Genomic DNA, 15,509 nt, shown 5'->3' on the forward strand with positions numbered 1-15,509 from the left:
TGAGCAACTGAACTGCAAAGATGCAGGTAATTGAAAACGTCGCTTTCCAGCCCACCCCACGTTCGATAACATTTCAGCGTGTGGTGAGCACGCCCAGCCAAAACGCACCGGAAGGCAACGAGTACGCACTTCAAAAGGACAGATCTCCTCAAGGTATCTACAAAATTTTACATTTAGATCATGCTCATAAATAACAATATGAAGTTGCTCCTCTCTGTAAATGAGCGAAGTGCGCAAACGAAGATGTAACATGTAAGCAAGCAGGTGGGGAACCGCCTCACCGTAGTATGGTGTCACTTGTGGCAACTCCTGCTGCCACAGTTTCATCTTTTGTTCCAAGCCTCGCAAGTCGCAGATATAGAAGGCCTCGTCCGTTTCCTGTGGCGAGAATGACATGATTTCGGCTATGAACACCTCTTCATTTCTTCACTTCTGTATAGATTCTAGATACCTACAACGCGTCTACCCTGAAAACGACCGTTAAAATGGCAAAAAGGAAACTTTGTGGGTTTGCGTGCCTAAGAAACAAAAGGCATCTGGCAAATACCAGCTAGAAGACAAGGCATGCATGAGGATTTAGAGGCCAGCTGCACTCGCCGAGAGTCCCCTACTATCGCAAGATCCTTTGGGTCACACCTAGCCAAGCTGAAGCTTGACTAACTATCATTAAGTATTACTAAGTACGTCTATATATGATTTGTGCGGTTATGCTTTGCCTTCATGGGCTGTGTGTATGCTGGGTGCAACGGATAACATCTGAACGTAACACTTTTTTTGCATAAAATCTAGCCAATAAGCAGATTCTGTGTCGGTAAAAACCTTTTGGGCCGCATACCCTTACAGATGCCAACACCTGCGTTTCTAATAACTTTCGGCTACTCCGTTCACTTACCTGTTGGTTTACCAGTTCTCGAGCAAGCTCCAAAGCATTCATTTCTACGTAGACGGAGAGGTGTCCATCGAGACTGTTCCTCATATTTCTCGCCATTCCGGTACCGAAAACAGCAAATTGTGTTGATGACTTAGCACTAAGAAATGCTTCAATTTAATGCGCGCTGTATGCTGGCTCTATTCGTACTGTTCTGCAGATGATGAATTTTTGTTTTCCTTTTCTTTTTTGGCAGCAAAAGTGTTGGTATAGCCAGCTGGAAAACCTGCGCGAAACAGGCTCCGGCAAAACAGGCTCCGGCAAAACAGACTCCGGAACGGAAATGAAAAGTTTAATAACAAAAAAGTGTTGCGACTCGAATATAAAAAAAAAAAAAAAAACTACCGTGGCTTTGAAAAAAAAAAAAAAGAGTATTGTTTCAACGAAATAGTTTTACATCTCCCATCTGCCTGAAAAAACCTCCCGAGACCTTTCAAAGTAAAAAAAGCGTTCTGTTTGTGTGTTTGGCTGGGGCAGTTTCCACTGAGTTCAAGTTATGGAACCTTGTTCCCTTAAAGGTATTCAGTTTATGGAATAAAAAAGAAGTCACAGGGCGCCAGATGGGAAGTGTAGGGTAGGCGGTCAAGATCTTCGAAAGCACGCTCTCGAATCACAGCCTGGCCAACACGAGACTTGCGAACGGGGGTGTTGTCGTGCAGGAAGAGGACTTCTCTTGTCACCAATCATTGTCGCTTCTTCACGAAGGCCTGAGGCAGTTTGCAGAGAACGTTGGCATAAGATTCGCCTGCACGACCTGCTGCTTTCCAGATAATTAATCAGCAAGATCCAGCTCTCGTTTAAAAAAACTGTCGCTATCACTTTCCTCCTTGAGTGTTGCGTCTTTGATTGTTTCGGAGGGTAAGTGGGGAGGGGGGGGGGGGGGGTACCTTGAATGCCTCCGCTGCATACGCTCGTTTTGTTTCTTGGTCCCGTAGTTCTGTTGGACAAAATTATTTTTTTCTTCTCCAAAATTGTTCACGAACCAAAAAGGCCTTGTAGCGCGCTGCGATATCAGCCAAAACATTTTATTGCCAGTCATGCTTCTCTTATTTATTTCATAGTTTTTACTTCGGAACTAAAATAATTCCGCCGAAAGGTCATGGTATTGCCCATTAGCCGTGGTGCTTCGCCTTCCGCCCTCGGGAACTTCTGCGTCACACTGGACACCGCGACACACTTGGAACACCAAGCATGATCGCTATTATCATCATCATCATTATCATCATCGTGTTTTTATTTCCCTGCCCATAAGCAATCAATGGTCTGTGAAGTGGCACAGCGTAATGCACATGTAAAAAGAGTTCAACTAAACAATACAATTCATTTAGGCTTCTTGTACCTCTCGTCACATCCTGTCAGACTTGAAATAGAAACCAACCTTGTCGTCTGCTACCAGTGCCTTGAACCATGTTGCAGGCATTCCGCGTCTTATTGAGGCAGCAATAGTGCCCTAGAGTCGTAGAGCTACCTTTGTATAACCACATTTCAGAATATTTTCTTCTCGTAGTCAACCGCAGAGGTTCCTCACCTGACACGAAGTGCAGTCCACAAACCCTTCGTTTGGCACGAAGCTTTTTTGTCGAGATCATAGACTTAATAAAATAATCTATAGCGAAGGCTCCCATGCGTTTGTTCACTTCGGTATAGCAGGGCATATAAGCGGACATCGGCGGCCCTCAGTTGACGGTCCCGATAACCCCATATCGCTGCCGACGCCTTTCTATGCACAAAGAAGCAGGAAGACATCACCTGTGAGGTATGCACCTTGTTATTTTCGCTCTTTCTTTGCAGAAAAACACCAAGATCGTGCATTGACAAAATTTTAAAAAAGTTGACAAGCGCTCGAGCACTCCTAACCCTTCGGCCGCGTTCAAACTCGCATAAAACTCTCTTGTCGCCGACCGAATTTACTCCGCGGTAAAAGACGGCGCCGTCCACATTTCTTGCCACCCGTCGCGTCCGCGCGGGTCCTGTCTCTCGCAGATATCAGAGCACACTGCCCCTGACTCGAGTGGTGTTTTAAAAAATGCTTTCGCAGATTTCCTTTCGCACTTAAGGCCAAAACCAAGTGTCGAGAAAATGTGCAACAATCTCTCGGCGATACGTAAAGGAAATATTAAAATAACGAGCAAACGAAGACAACGTGCTTACGTACTCCTCACGCCAATTTCAATCCACAGATCTTCTTTGTGGACACTGTCTTCGTCTTTTAGATTCCTCTTTTCGACCAGGGATGAGTAACTGAGTCTTAATCACCATTTCTGCCGACACGCGGCGGCCTTTTGGCGGCGCCTTTTGCGCAACTTGGGAACTCCGGCAACTCTGGTGGCCACCCCAACAACTCGGGCGACTCGCCGGCAAGCGCCATTTCCTCCGTGCGTTCCAATTGGTTGTGACGGCGTGGAAACGTTTTCTGCGCGATACAAATCTGTACCTGACCGATTGGTCCCGAGATCGAATATTCCGTCGCCGGCAACAGTTCCCATTTGCGGATTCGCCTGCGAATCCGCAAGTCTGAACTAGTGATTCGTCTGCTTTCTTTCCGTGCTCTTGTGTCGCTTCTCTTTTTCGCTTACAGCCCCAGACCGGAAGTGCGCTGTACGCCCCACCACCCCGCCGTGGCGTAACAAAGTTCAGTTCGTGTATGCTAGCCCCATTTCTAATTACGTGCCCCGTTCCCGTTCCCAACTAAAAGGCATGAACATCGATTTACTCTTCCCACGCTACTACGGGGCATTTCGAGGCATTATTCGGTCGAAAAACAATCACCGTGTGTATAGGCGAAGGAGCGGAACGCAATAAACGTTTTTTTCCACAGGTTCTCCAGACAGTGCACTTTTAAACTCAGATTGCTTGAGTGTAGGTTTCTGGGTAAAAAAAAGAAAACGAAAGGAGAGAAAATGGTGTTATTCCTTTGCACAGGGAGAAACGCGGAAAATATTAAGTCTGGTTCACGCTACAGCTCACAGATGGCAGCACACACGCTCGGATAGTATGGATCTGCTTTTCGGTGTACGTCTATCAAGTTTTTCTCCCATATAGTGCCATTTGGGGGCAATAGCTTTAACCAGACGGTTTGATTCTGTTCTCAATCTGTTTATAAGAATTACTATCTTTCTTTCTTTTCTTTTTTCCTTTGCACTCACAAAATTTTACTATGACAAATGCATGAAGAATGATTTTCATCATTCTTGTCCAGCTCGCTTGCACCTTTGCAATTAATTGCATTCTAATTATAACAAATGCATCATCGAAAATCACCTTTGTGAAAAGTTAGGCAGCACTCTATTCATTAGCTCAATCAAGCAGGTTTCTTTTTTCTTTTTTTTGTGATAGCGTTTGGACACATTTTATATCAGAGCCATTTAGTGACCGCGACTGTAGGTCACGGTCACTAAAAGTAAATGGCTCCGATGTAAAGTCTTAAAATCCAAAAGCATTTCCTCCGTGAAATCTTCTTACTTACGAGAAATGCTTAGAATATATAGTAAAGATAATCTAGAGGTATAAAAAAAGAAGTGCGTGGAAGAATAGGAATACGACTGCCTCGCCTCTCCCACAAAATACCGACGCGGCAATATTTGGTGTTCACCCTCAAAATGTTATCCATGCGGCATTATTTTGTGAATAGGTTGCTGCTAATCGCGTAGCAACAGTAGAGCTGCGAGCGACCTATCGGGCAGATGTTCTGCTGGGTAGCTTCGACATATGTGTTTCGAAGATATGTAGTTGATGGGCTCAATCACACGCTCTAATGGACCGATACGAGTGACACTTGACGGAAATACACATGTGCATATCCTGCGTCAAAAACCACTGTTATCATTTTTTATTGTATCGGTGTCCGTGGTGAACAACTCACAGCTGGTACAAGGTCAATTCATATAGGTCGCGAAAGTGGAGCAAAAAAGCGGCCCAAAACCAATCGTTAGCGTCGTCACCCTGGAGGCCGCGCTACCGCAGCGCGACTATGTTTTGCGCGGCCAAGCACTAAGCTGGTAAAATATTAAAGACACACTTTCAGTGTCTTATATAGTTGACTTTAAATCAAAGTATTATTTATTAATAATAAATTAGTTTAAACATGTTTAGTGTGGTGAATTTTTCAGGTTATGTTTAATATGTAATATGTTATGCATACTTGTTGCGACATCTACAACGTCGCTATTTTTCGCCGTCGGCAGAAGTTCGCAGTCCTGATACGCCTCGTGTTTGCATTGTTTGCGTTCGCCAGTGTGTCTACGTTTCTGTAGCTCCCGTCGAACTTTCACTTTTTGCAATAGTTTAAAACGACTTCGTGGTCTTAAGTTTTCCAACGAACGGTCTGGACTAGTTGAATTCTATTGCGCCGTTTGGTTGCTTTTGTCGTCGAGCGCCGGACGGGCGCGTTCAAGGCTCTGTCGTCGGGACGATGCGCCCGCCCCATGTAAAGAGGCGCTGCGCGGTAGCGCGATCCCCAAGTGATGACTGCACCGCTGGCATCACACTCCATCGTTTTCCTGTAGACGCTGCAAGGTGAAGCTTGTAGCAGCTGTGTCCGCTGCAACTATGTGTGATGTCCTGATGTCCGTTGTCCGGTGATGTCTGGTAAGCTCTTGACCTCTTTTATGGGCCCTCATGCATGCTCATTTAGTAATTACCACTCGTTGATCGAGCTTTTTTGGGCCCAGTCTCCGTTCCAAGCTTCGCGAGACGAAACTAATCTTAGATATTAGTGGCGGCTTTGCTTGACCTCTGCTGAACGGCTGCGTGACCCCAAAAACCTAATAAGAAACAATGACTGAACATTTCAGTTTTAACGAACTTTCATGTTATGGTGTGAATAACACTAAAACGTCCTTTCTGCTTGAAACGTGTTTGGTGTCGTCCCTCTAACGTGCTGGCGACTATCAGGTCTACTTCCTGTGGATGTCGTGCTCGGGAATCTAGTAATGTAATCGTCTGCGTTGTGAACCTATCTAACCTCACGGGCACAGAGGTGTGCTCCTCGCTCATGGCGTTCGCTGGACCCAGACGGGAGACCAAGTACAATGATGTGACTAGTTTATCGCTAACATTATTGTGTAATCTTTTCTTTCTTAAATGTCCACTTTAGCCAAGGGTATGTAAAGTAATACACTGCTTCACATTCAGGCGGAGGGTCTGGATTGAGTTCTGCCGGAACAGAAGCCTACAGAACAAGACACCACAGCAGCTGCGGGAACGGGTGGTATGCTCCAGGCACTTCAAACCCTCTGCATTTCTTTACCGAGGAAGGCTGCGTCGTGATGCAATACCAGCATATTTGACCACTGAGGGTGAGCACGAAATATTGTTTTCATTATTACTGAGTATAATAATGACTTTATTTTACCATACAAGTATGATGGGAGCTGAGGAAAAAAGTTGTGCAAGCAGCTTGACTGGTCCTCAGCCCCCCACAGGTACACAGCACTGGGGAAGTCATACACAAGAATTTATATAATACAAAATACTTAACAGCAAAAAATTAACGAAACAAGAACAAAAGCAAAAATCTTCTAGCTAATCAAGAGCAGTAAGGATTGTTTAATTATAAAGAAAATAATCCTTAAGCGCACACATATTGGAAGATTCGACATCAAATTTAGAGCCCATAAGAGTGTTCAGTAATGTTGGCAAGCTTATTTTAATCATTTTGAGGCCATAATCTGTTCGTGACGTTTCTACTGCCCAAACATCGGAGTGACGGGGGGAATATGTTGCAGCTTTTTTTCGAAGTGATGATAATGACAATAAAAAACTGTTTAACTCGCAACATTCCTGTTTATACTTTATGCTAAGTTTGAAAGCATAGTGATCAAATATCTTCACTACACGCAGCTCTCTGAAAAGTTGGTCTTTTGACCAACTTTGAAAAGATGAGCTTATTCAGAAAGTATTTTACATGCAGATACAGGGAACTTTTTTAGTGTACATTACGTGTGTGCTTAACTTTGCATAGGTGCCGGAGATGCCGTCCAGAGCAGCAGCCCTGGCCAATTGACTAGCGAGGGCGAGCCCACACTGGCCAGCAGCAGTAGCACCGATGGGCCCACATCATCACGGTGTCACAAGCACCACACTACAGAAGAAGGTAAAAGCAATTGCATATTGGCGGAGAAGTGTTGCAGGCCTTGTTTCTTATATATTTCGGACTGTCGTGAAGCAGCCATCTTTGGGAAACATGTAAAACATGTATGAACACGTTTTTAATCTATAGTCCGCTGCAACCTGTGAACGAAGGGCGAGGGTAAGACGGGCCGGGGAGGAGGAAGCAGACGGAACGCTAAAGAGAGAAGGAGGTTCTCCTCTCTCTTCTCCAGCGTTCCGTCTGCTTCTTCCTCCCCGGCCTGTCCTACCCTCGCCCTTCGTTCTTAGGTTGCAACGGGCTACAGCTTGTCACATGCCGCAGGAATTTCCTGAAACAATACAATGACTGATGTTTTTGACAGATTTTTTTAATTGCCTCGTCATTGCTTTGCAGATGTGGGGAGCAGTCTCACGGCTCTGACCTCTGGCACGAAGACTAGCCCTCCAACCAGAGTTCATGGTAAGTTTTTATAGTGTGCGTTGTTTAGGACAGTCTTTGAAGACTACTTTGTTGCGTAGTACTTGACCAGTCATAGCTGGCTCAGCTTTTTGCAACCACTCTTTCACTTTGTTTCCATCGTTTTGTTTATTGTAGTGGATCACACATACGCGATGCAAGGCGCGATGGATGGACATGGCCCGCCGTCTGGAGGAAACGATGTGTGGGCACCTGAACCTTCCCTTACCGATTATGATGCGTCGGTGTCTTCGACTTCTGCGGTTCCTCACCAACGTAGGTGTCCATCATGATGCACAAAGTTTACTTGTACTTCCACATTTTCTTCAGAGGAGGCACATTGTTTATTTCATTATTTCTCGAAATGTTTCATAATTGCTTTTGCTTTCCCCTTGCAGGGTCCTGTGCCACCCGCACCGAGGGCAAGGGGAAGATGGACGTGTTGAGGGCCAGACTTCGACAGCTTCGGAAACATAACAAGAGACTCCAGCAACGACTGCAGCGACGGCGTCATATGCTGACTGTCACTGAGATAGCTGAAAGTGTACGTAGCCTCGTCTCTCCAGCCGTTGCTGCCCTTGTGGAAGCTCAGCTGAAGATGACCAATGCGAGCAGGTTCGGCAGGCGGTGGTGCAGCCAGAACAAAGCCTTTGCCTTGGGCTTGTACTTTCACAGCCCTAAGGGTTACCGGTACTGTAGGCGATTGTTGAGACTCCCATCCGATAGGTCGCTACAGCTTTGGCTTCAGCGTGTTGCCCTGAGGGTTGGTTTTTACCCAGAAGTTTTCGAACTAGTCAAAAGACGTGCAGCTTCTTTTTCACCAGAAGACAAGCCATGCATTATTGCCTTTGACAAGATGCACGTCACGAAAGAGCTCTCGTACAACCCCTCTGTGGACAGGTTTGAAGGGCTCGAAGAAAGTAACGCTGGAAGAGGCCATAACCTTGCAAACAAAGCTCTTGTGTTTATGGCTAAAGGCATTCGTACGATATGTAAGCAGCCACTGAGCTATTTTTTTGCTCATGGGGGAACACCTGCCAACATTTTGCGTGACCTTCTTTTCCAGTGCCACAATTTGCTTGTGAAAGCCGGCCTGGAGCCAGTAGCTGTCGTATGTGACCAAGGCAATCAAAATGTTGCTCTTTTCAATGGCCTTGTTACCCCTGAGAAGCCCTACGTAACTGTGAATGAGAAGCCACTTTTTTTTCTATTTGATGTTCCACATCTGCTGAAGTGCTTACGAAATATGTTCTTCAAGTACAATTTTCAAGTTGGGGACCACACGTTGAGAAGCTCTTTCCTCAGGGAAGCTTACGAAAGAGACAAACAGCTTGAAATCCGATCCATGCCAAGGCTCAGTGAGAAGCATTTTAATTTGACTTTTGCCTCCAAAATGTCAGTGAAACTAGCAGCGCAAATATTCAGTAATCACTGTGCTGCTGCAATGTTTGCCATGGTAACTTGCCAGCAACTGCCAGTTGAAGCTATCCACACGGCCCAGTTTATTGAAAAAATGGATCGTCTTTTTGATAGCTTGAACAGCTCACAGAAACGCGGGAAGAGTGCATATGTGTCTGCAATGCACGAAGGCTCTGTTCACAAGGAGTTTCTGAAAGAATGCCTTCATATGTTCGAAAGCCTTACCGTTCTTGGGTGCCCACGGCAGCCTGCTTGTATTAGCGGTTTCTCCTTGACCATTCGGTCTATTAGGCTGATTTGTGAGCACCTGACATCTGAGTATGGTTTTGGATACCTCCTGACTCGCCATCTCAACCAAGATGCACTCTCGAAAACACATTCTCCGTAATAAGGTCAAAGTCTGGTGCGAACGCCAATTCCTCTTGGCGGCAGTTTCAGGCAGCCTTTAGACATCTCCTAGTTAGCAACTTGTTTAAACTGTCTGACAAGAGGAACTGCGAAGAGGACGTGGCAACTCTTTTAGCGGCTCTTCCGGTTGGTTTCTCATCTCCGTCAGCTTCACTTAGTCTAGGAAGCTCACTTCCACAATGTGCAGCTGACCTCACATCCTGTAGTTATCCCACTTTATTATCACTTAACAACATGGTTTACTTTGCTAGATGGCTTGCAACAAGGTTTATCAAATATCACACATGTCAAAACGTGACTCAGCAATGTGAATTGCAAATCAAGAATGCCACTTTTTCTGATGACAGCCAAGTGTTGTTGTATTTGAGTGTGAAAGAAACGGCTGAAGGAGACTTTGGAAGCCTCTCGGTCCCCTCACCTTGCTTTGTTTCTTTCGTTCAAGCTTGTGAGAAGGTTTTTGTGGCGTCAATTGACAGTCTTGTTTTGGAAGAAGGCGTTGGGAAGGCGTTGTGCATCACTCTTCATGAGAAGGTCGAAAAGCTGCTGACACTCTGCAGTGAGGATGTCTATGGTGATTTATTTGCTTTCTTTACAAGGGTGAGGCTTCATTGGTTCGCCCGTAAAAAAAATACTGAGCTCCTTGATGCAGCTGTGAGACGCAAAACCCAGCAACGAGTCCAGAGGCTGTGCAGATGAGACATCACTTGCGTTATGCCCACAGGAAGTCCCTTTAGTTTGTCTTACGTGTTGCATTCAACGATCACGCTGGCATACCGGATTGTGCGAGTACATGCCTTTAAATTATCACACGGTTTGCCGAAACTGTCTACTGTGATGACCAAATGAATCTATCATACTTTAAATTAAGTGTAAAAGTTTGTTTCTAATGCTCAGACAGTGCAATCAACGTATAGGTTCAGCTAGATGAACTTGAATTTTCAATGAATCAATATCAAAATTTCAGTGTCACAGCATGCAAAACTAATTTTTTCGTTCTAAGTAAAATATGTTAGATTCATTCGACCCTCGCTGTATAGTGCTAGATGACGTTGCTCACTGAATGATGGGACATGGTGTCTACCAAATCACTTATTCCAAATTTCCCAATTTTCCCAAGGTTTTCCTCTCTATTTCGATAAAATGTTGACCGTTACTTCGGTTCAGGGAGTGCCTAGTGGCCTGCGCTGCCTAATGACGTGTCGGGCAACGTTATTCAGTGCAGCGGCACCACCGTGAAATCCTTGTGCAATCATCGGGCTTCGTTGCACGCTGCCGTTCCACTTTCGCTTATAATTTTTACTGATTAGGAACTTTTTACGATTCCCTTTATATTACCCTGTTCTTCAAATATAATCCCCCTTACTTAAATAGTTTAAGTTTTCCAGGTTGGTAGACACCCTACACACCCTGTGCATTATTGAGGAGTGTGTGAGAAGAAGCGTTGACCTCGATGTTTTCTTGTGCAGTTTGACGACTTGAGACATAAACCTGGATTAATGTTTGGTTGTGTGAGGTACACAAAAGTATATCAAACTGCGATGAAACGTAACTCAGTGAGTCAGTATGGTGCTAACAATTTGCCACAAAGCGAATTATTATCTTTTTTCTAATGCTTTCTTTCCTGTCATTTTGTGGCAGTTTCCTGCGTACTAATCCTCACATAAATAGCCAAGCTGTGGAGCGCAATATGTGTGTGACGAGCGCATGTGCTATAACGAAACGTCTCAATTTTCAATCTCTTGAAGCATTAATTCATGCGGACATTCCAATGCAAAAGACATGCATAGCCCCGCACCTCCACCTGTGATTGATATAGTTAAATCTAGTTACGAGCTCTCAACGTGAACAGTACAAGATAAATGCGTAAACGTGCCTCCCGTCGAGAGTATTAAGTGCGTGCATAGAGTTGTCCAGACCTTATTTCACTTCCTTTTAATGCCATATCTATCATCAAGTGTTCAGTGGTGGTGTTGTAAGTTTGTATATAATAAACTGTGTAAACCAAGCTTGTGCCTTTTTGTCTTTCTTTGCGAACAAGCCGGTATTACAATGATAAGTACGCCTTCATAGGCGTGCTGTAACACACTGCTTAGTTGAAGATAGTAACTTATTGGTGGTTCCCAGAACTGATAAAAAAACTGGTTCTTTTGGGAGAGGGATTACATGGGAGTGACTGATACAAACAAGGCTATTAAGCGTGAAGCAAGGTTTGAAGGACGGTAGCAGGCATGTAGAACATCTGAAAAACTTTAAATTTCGCGCCACGGGCGAAAATCATTTAAATTTCGCGCCGAAAACAATCGTGACGTCACAACCCTATTGAAAACAATTCTAAAAGGCCCATCAGCCTTGAAGGATTATGGGACCTCACAGGCCTTCAAAACCCTTCAAAGATACCCTTCAGGTATACCCCTCAGAAAAAACCCTCCAGCCCCACAGCCCTTCAACCCAAACCCCTTAGCCCATCAACCCTTTAGACGCCTAAATGACTCGGAACCATAGACAAAATTCAGTTCAAAACGTTATTGAAAATTTATTGCGGACATTGATCGAGTTTTACATGCGTATTAAAACTCAAAAAGACGATAAAAACGAACGCTTGTTCAAACCTGGGCGCAAGCAGCCGTCGACGAAAGAGATCATATCAAATAGGAGCAACTAACTTCTTCATCACAACGAAAAATATCTTTCAAAGTACTCACAATGCCGTTGGGGAAATTCCTGATGTACGGTACTTCAGCTAATAAAACGGAGCAGGTGCATCTCAGGTACACATACACAGTCTCAGTAAGCACGTTTAGCGAAAACCACGAACTCGCAAGCAGATCCCGTCACCGTTGAGAAATTCCGAGCACAGTCACGGTTTCGTCCACGATGTCGTCGGGGCAGCGTCTTCGGCGTATTTTTCGCTCGCTGGATGCTTCTGAGGCCGGTCGGACGAAGAGGCGCAAGGAACAAGGCGCGACAGCGGCCGTCATCCACCGTCCCAGGACCCACAGTGCTATGATCCCGGTGCGCAGGCACTACATGCGGTGGGACGCTGATCCCGACTGCCAGGCTTGCTGCGAAGAGGCCGACACCGGCCACCATCTCCTTGAATGCGCTGAACTCGATGGCGCTCGAGCGGTGCTGAAGGCGGCCAGCGCCGAACTGGGGTTCACCTGCGGATCCAAGGTTCAAGGAAGAAACGGCACGGATTAAAACAGACCAAGGGGCGAGCCCTCAAAGCAGTGCTTACCTTTCTGGATGTAGGAAACCGGTCCGTTCCAGATCTCCATGGCAGTGAGAAACAAACCGCCCACGAGCGGAAAGAAAATGGCTATAGCGGCCTCCTGACTTCTTCGTCCTCACACCACTCTCTCCCGCCGACCATTGGAGAAGCGTGCTGTCCGGAACTGACGGTATTGCACCCTCTCCCCATTGCCCGGCGGAGAGAAACGCAGTGTGTGTGTGTAGGCAATGTAAAAGGGGGGGGGGGAGATTTGAGTTGCCTGTTCGTGTTTTTGGCGACGACGAAAAAGAGAGGAATTCCGACTCTGAATGAAAAGCAAAATAGTTTTGTTCATTTTTTTTTTTCTTTTTGGGGACCATTTCCCGCGGGGAAACCGGTTCCCGGCACGAGTCGCTGCCGCTTCGCCCCCGGAACCTCCCCAGGGTCCCTGAATTTGGGGAACGCGCTTCTCTCGGCTTGCCCTTTTTATTATTATTAGTGCAACAAGTAAAGCTTGTTCGCCTTTAAAACGCCGCTCGGCCAACAACACTCGGCCCGCGCCTTGTCAATTCTCCACATGGGGCGATCGAACCCGTAGCCCCCATGGCGACCGAACACCCGGCCAGTGACAGACAGGTCGAGGAGCCCAGTTGTGTTTGATAGAAGAGCAGTAATAAAACTGACCGTACACACATACGATCGACATTCTCCAAATAATTATTTGTTTTCCCTTTGTGAACAGTACGTAGCTATGTTCTAATTCTGCGACATGTATTTTCTCCACCTAGGCCGTGTCCCCACAGACATATCAAGAAGCCTGAAGGTTTTCCCGACCCCATTAGAAAAGTTCTTGACAGGCTTTCAGACATTTCAAGGCATTGTAAAGGGGACTTCAGACATTTCAGGAAACTCTCTGACGGGGCCAACGAACCCACCAGGAAATATCGGTGCACCTTTCAAACATCACAAGAATTCCTGAAGTCCCCTTCACACCCTTTAAAAAATTCCTGAAGTCCCCTCAGAGCGATTTTCAATAGGGAATCTTGAGGAAAATACGTCATATCGTGTTTCTTTGTTCCTTTTTAATAAAGCGTCACTTCTCGTACGTCACGGGCGAGCATGACTAATGACAATGCCGCGCAACTAACAGATGGCGCTGCGCCCCATGAGCCGCCATTTTTTGCGCCTATGGGCTTCTATGGAAGCTTCGCTACCATCTATACATATACCCAGACTTGTACGTAATCCGTTACAAGTAACGGAATTACTTGTAATCCCTTACATTTATCAGTAATTTAGTAACGGAAAAGCTACATATTTTCTAGGGTAATTTTAAAGTAATTTCCTTACATTTTTGACGTAACGGATTCCTTGAAAAAAGCTTGAAAAAGCTGCGAGTACGCAGCTTTTTTCCAGCCCCCTAGTCCCAAATGTAATTGTTTGTGACTTAATAAACTGATTGATTGATTGATTGATTGTAATCCGAATCATTTTTTTCCAGAACCCAACCCCCCCTCCCCCCTTTCTCAATAAAGATTTTTTTTTTTTCATTTTGGTAAAGTCGAGCGCAGTGACACTGTCACGCGAATTGACCAGCGCAAAGGGAGGCTTGGCACCCTTCAGTTCCGCAAAGCATTTTTTTGCAACATTAAGCCCCTGATGTTTTTTTTTTTTTTTACCCTAACAACATTGTTAAAAAAAATTCTACAAAAAAAAAGGGGGGGCAAGTTATATCCGTTTTTTTTGTCCCTTTGTTTTTTTCTTTGCGATCGAAGAAGGGGAGAGGTGGGCGCCAAGTGATTGTGCGCCTCTTCGAGAAGCTCGAGGTGGTAAGTGCACAGACAAGAATTAACAATGTCCTTCTTGGTTATAGTGACTACGACCATTTTCATAATGTCACAACACCAGACAACGTTCCGTCTACCGTAAAATCCACTAAAAGAGATGCGACAATATGTGATGGTGTTATTGCCACAAGCATCTTAGTTCGTTGCTGCACACTTATCATCTTCTCTTAGAAAACAGGATGATTTTTTTCTGCATCTTTCATATTATTTGACCCTGTTTTAAAAGCTACTTGCTTTTTTGTAGTCCAACTTCTATGGTTGGACCACTTTATTTGTGAATTCTAGCCAGGTTGTCAGCATCTCAGTCACCCTTTTTGTGAGTCAGCTATTTGCGAGCACTTGGAAAATGGTAATGGTCTTCCTTCTTCTTCCTGTTTTGCCCCAGCAGGACGCATCTTATCTCAAGCAGATATTTTTACAAATAAAACATAATGGTGGCTGACGGAGGCTTGATATTCTTGGCTTGAGGAGAGAGTGAAACTCGTGAGTGGGGCCATAGCGCGGCTTACTTAGTACTCTGCCCTTCACTGCCTGCGGCATCAGCGGACGTCTATCTGGAGAACACCGGAGTAAACTGCAGTCGGTTCGTGCGTCGTGCGTTTTTGAAAGGCACCAAGAAAGGTACACACGGCAAACGTGCGTTTACATTTCCTTGTTTTAACCGAAGTTCTAATTAATTGTTGTTATGAGTGTCCTTATTTTTCTTTTATTACTTATATTTGTATAGTAGAAACCTTTTTTTTTTTTTTATTCACCAACGTCTCAACCGAGGCTCGAACTGTTCAGACCCAGAGGAACAAGAATATCGAGCCAAACCTTATTTATTATTTAATTATCACCTTACTGTTACAACTATGTTTTGCTATGTCTGGCAATAAATGTCGGTATAGTAAAATGGACATAAATCAATTCTTATTCTACTCTTGGCTAGATGTATGATGACTTCCACAGCTTCGAGATTTAGACAATGAAGAATTTTAGTAGATCGGTCCGATGATTCCGATAATGATATCTGATAGCTCGCCGCCGTCTTTGCGCATGCATCATATCGTTATCGGGTACCGTAATCGCGGGTATCGGAGGTATCGTAACGATCTACTAAATCTCTCGAATAGCAAGCAACGGCCGCAGCGACGAAGCTTTGCTCTA

The 15,509-nt window shown here is 45.1% G+C and overlaps 1 protein-coding gene and 1 long non-coding RNA gene across 2 annotated transcripts in view; one reads left to right on the forward strand and one right to left on the reverse strand.

The window, feature by feature from the left end:
• LOC115317863 (ornithine decarboxylase-like) overlaps positions 1-988 on the reverse strand; it is a 69,970-nt gene extending 68,982 nt beyond the window's left edge. The window contains exons 1-2 of the mRNA XM_040205729.3: positions 893-988; positions 282-378 (exon numbers count right to left, since the gene is read on the reverse strand). Of these exons, the coding sequence (XP_040061663.3) occupies positions 282-378; positions 893-988 (193 nt within the window). The remainder of the gene's footprint in view (positions 1-281; positions 379-892) is intronic.
• A 6,418-nt stretch (positions 989-7,406) lies between these two features.
• Positions 7,407-8,160, forward strand: LOC121837039. The gene is made up of 3 exons (XR_006078070.1): positions 7,407-7,478; positions 7,614-7,680; positions 7,874-8,160. It is a non-coding gene; the product is annotated as an uncharacterized LOC121837039 (long non-coding RNA).
• Positions 8,161-15,509: the final 7,349 nt, after the last annotated feature.

Source organism: Ixodes scapularis, unplaced genomic scaffold (genome assembly GCF_016920785.2).
Source record: "Ixodes scapularis isolate PalLabHiFi unplaced genomic scaffold, ASM1692078v2 PGA_scaffold3__209_contigs__length_174095766, whole genome shotgun sequence".
NCBI lineage: Eukaryota > Metazoa > Arthropoda > Arachnida > Ixodida > Ixodidae > Ixodes > Ixodes scapularis.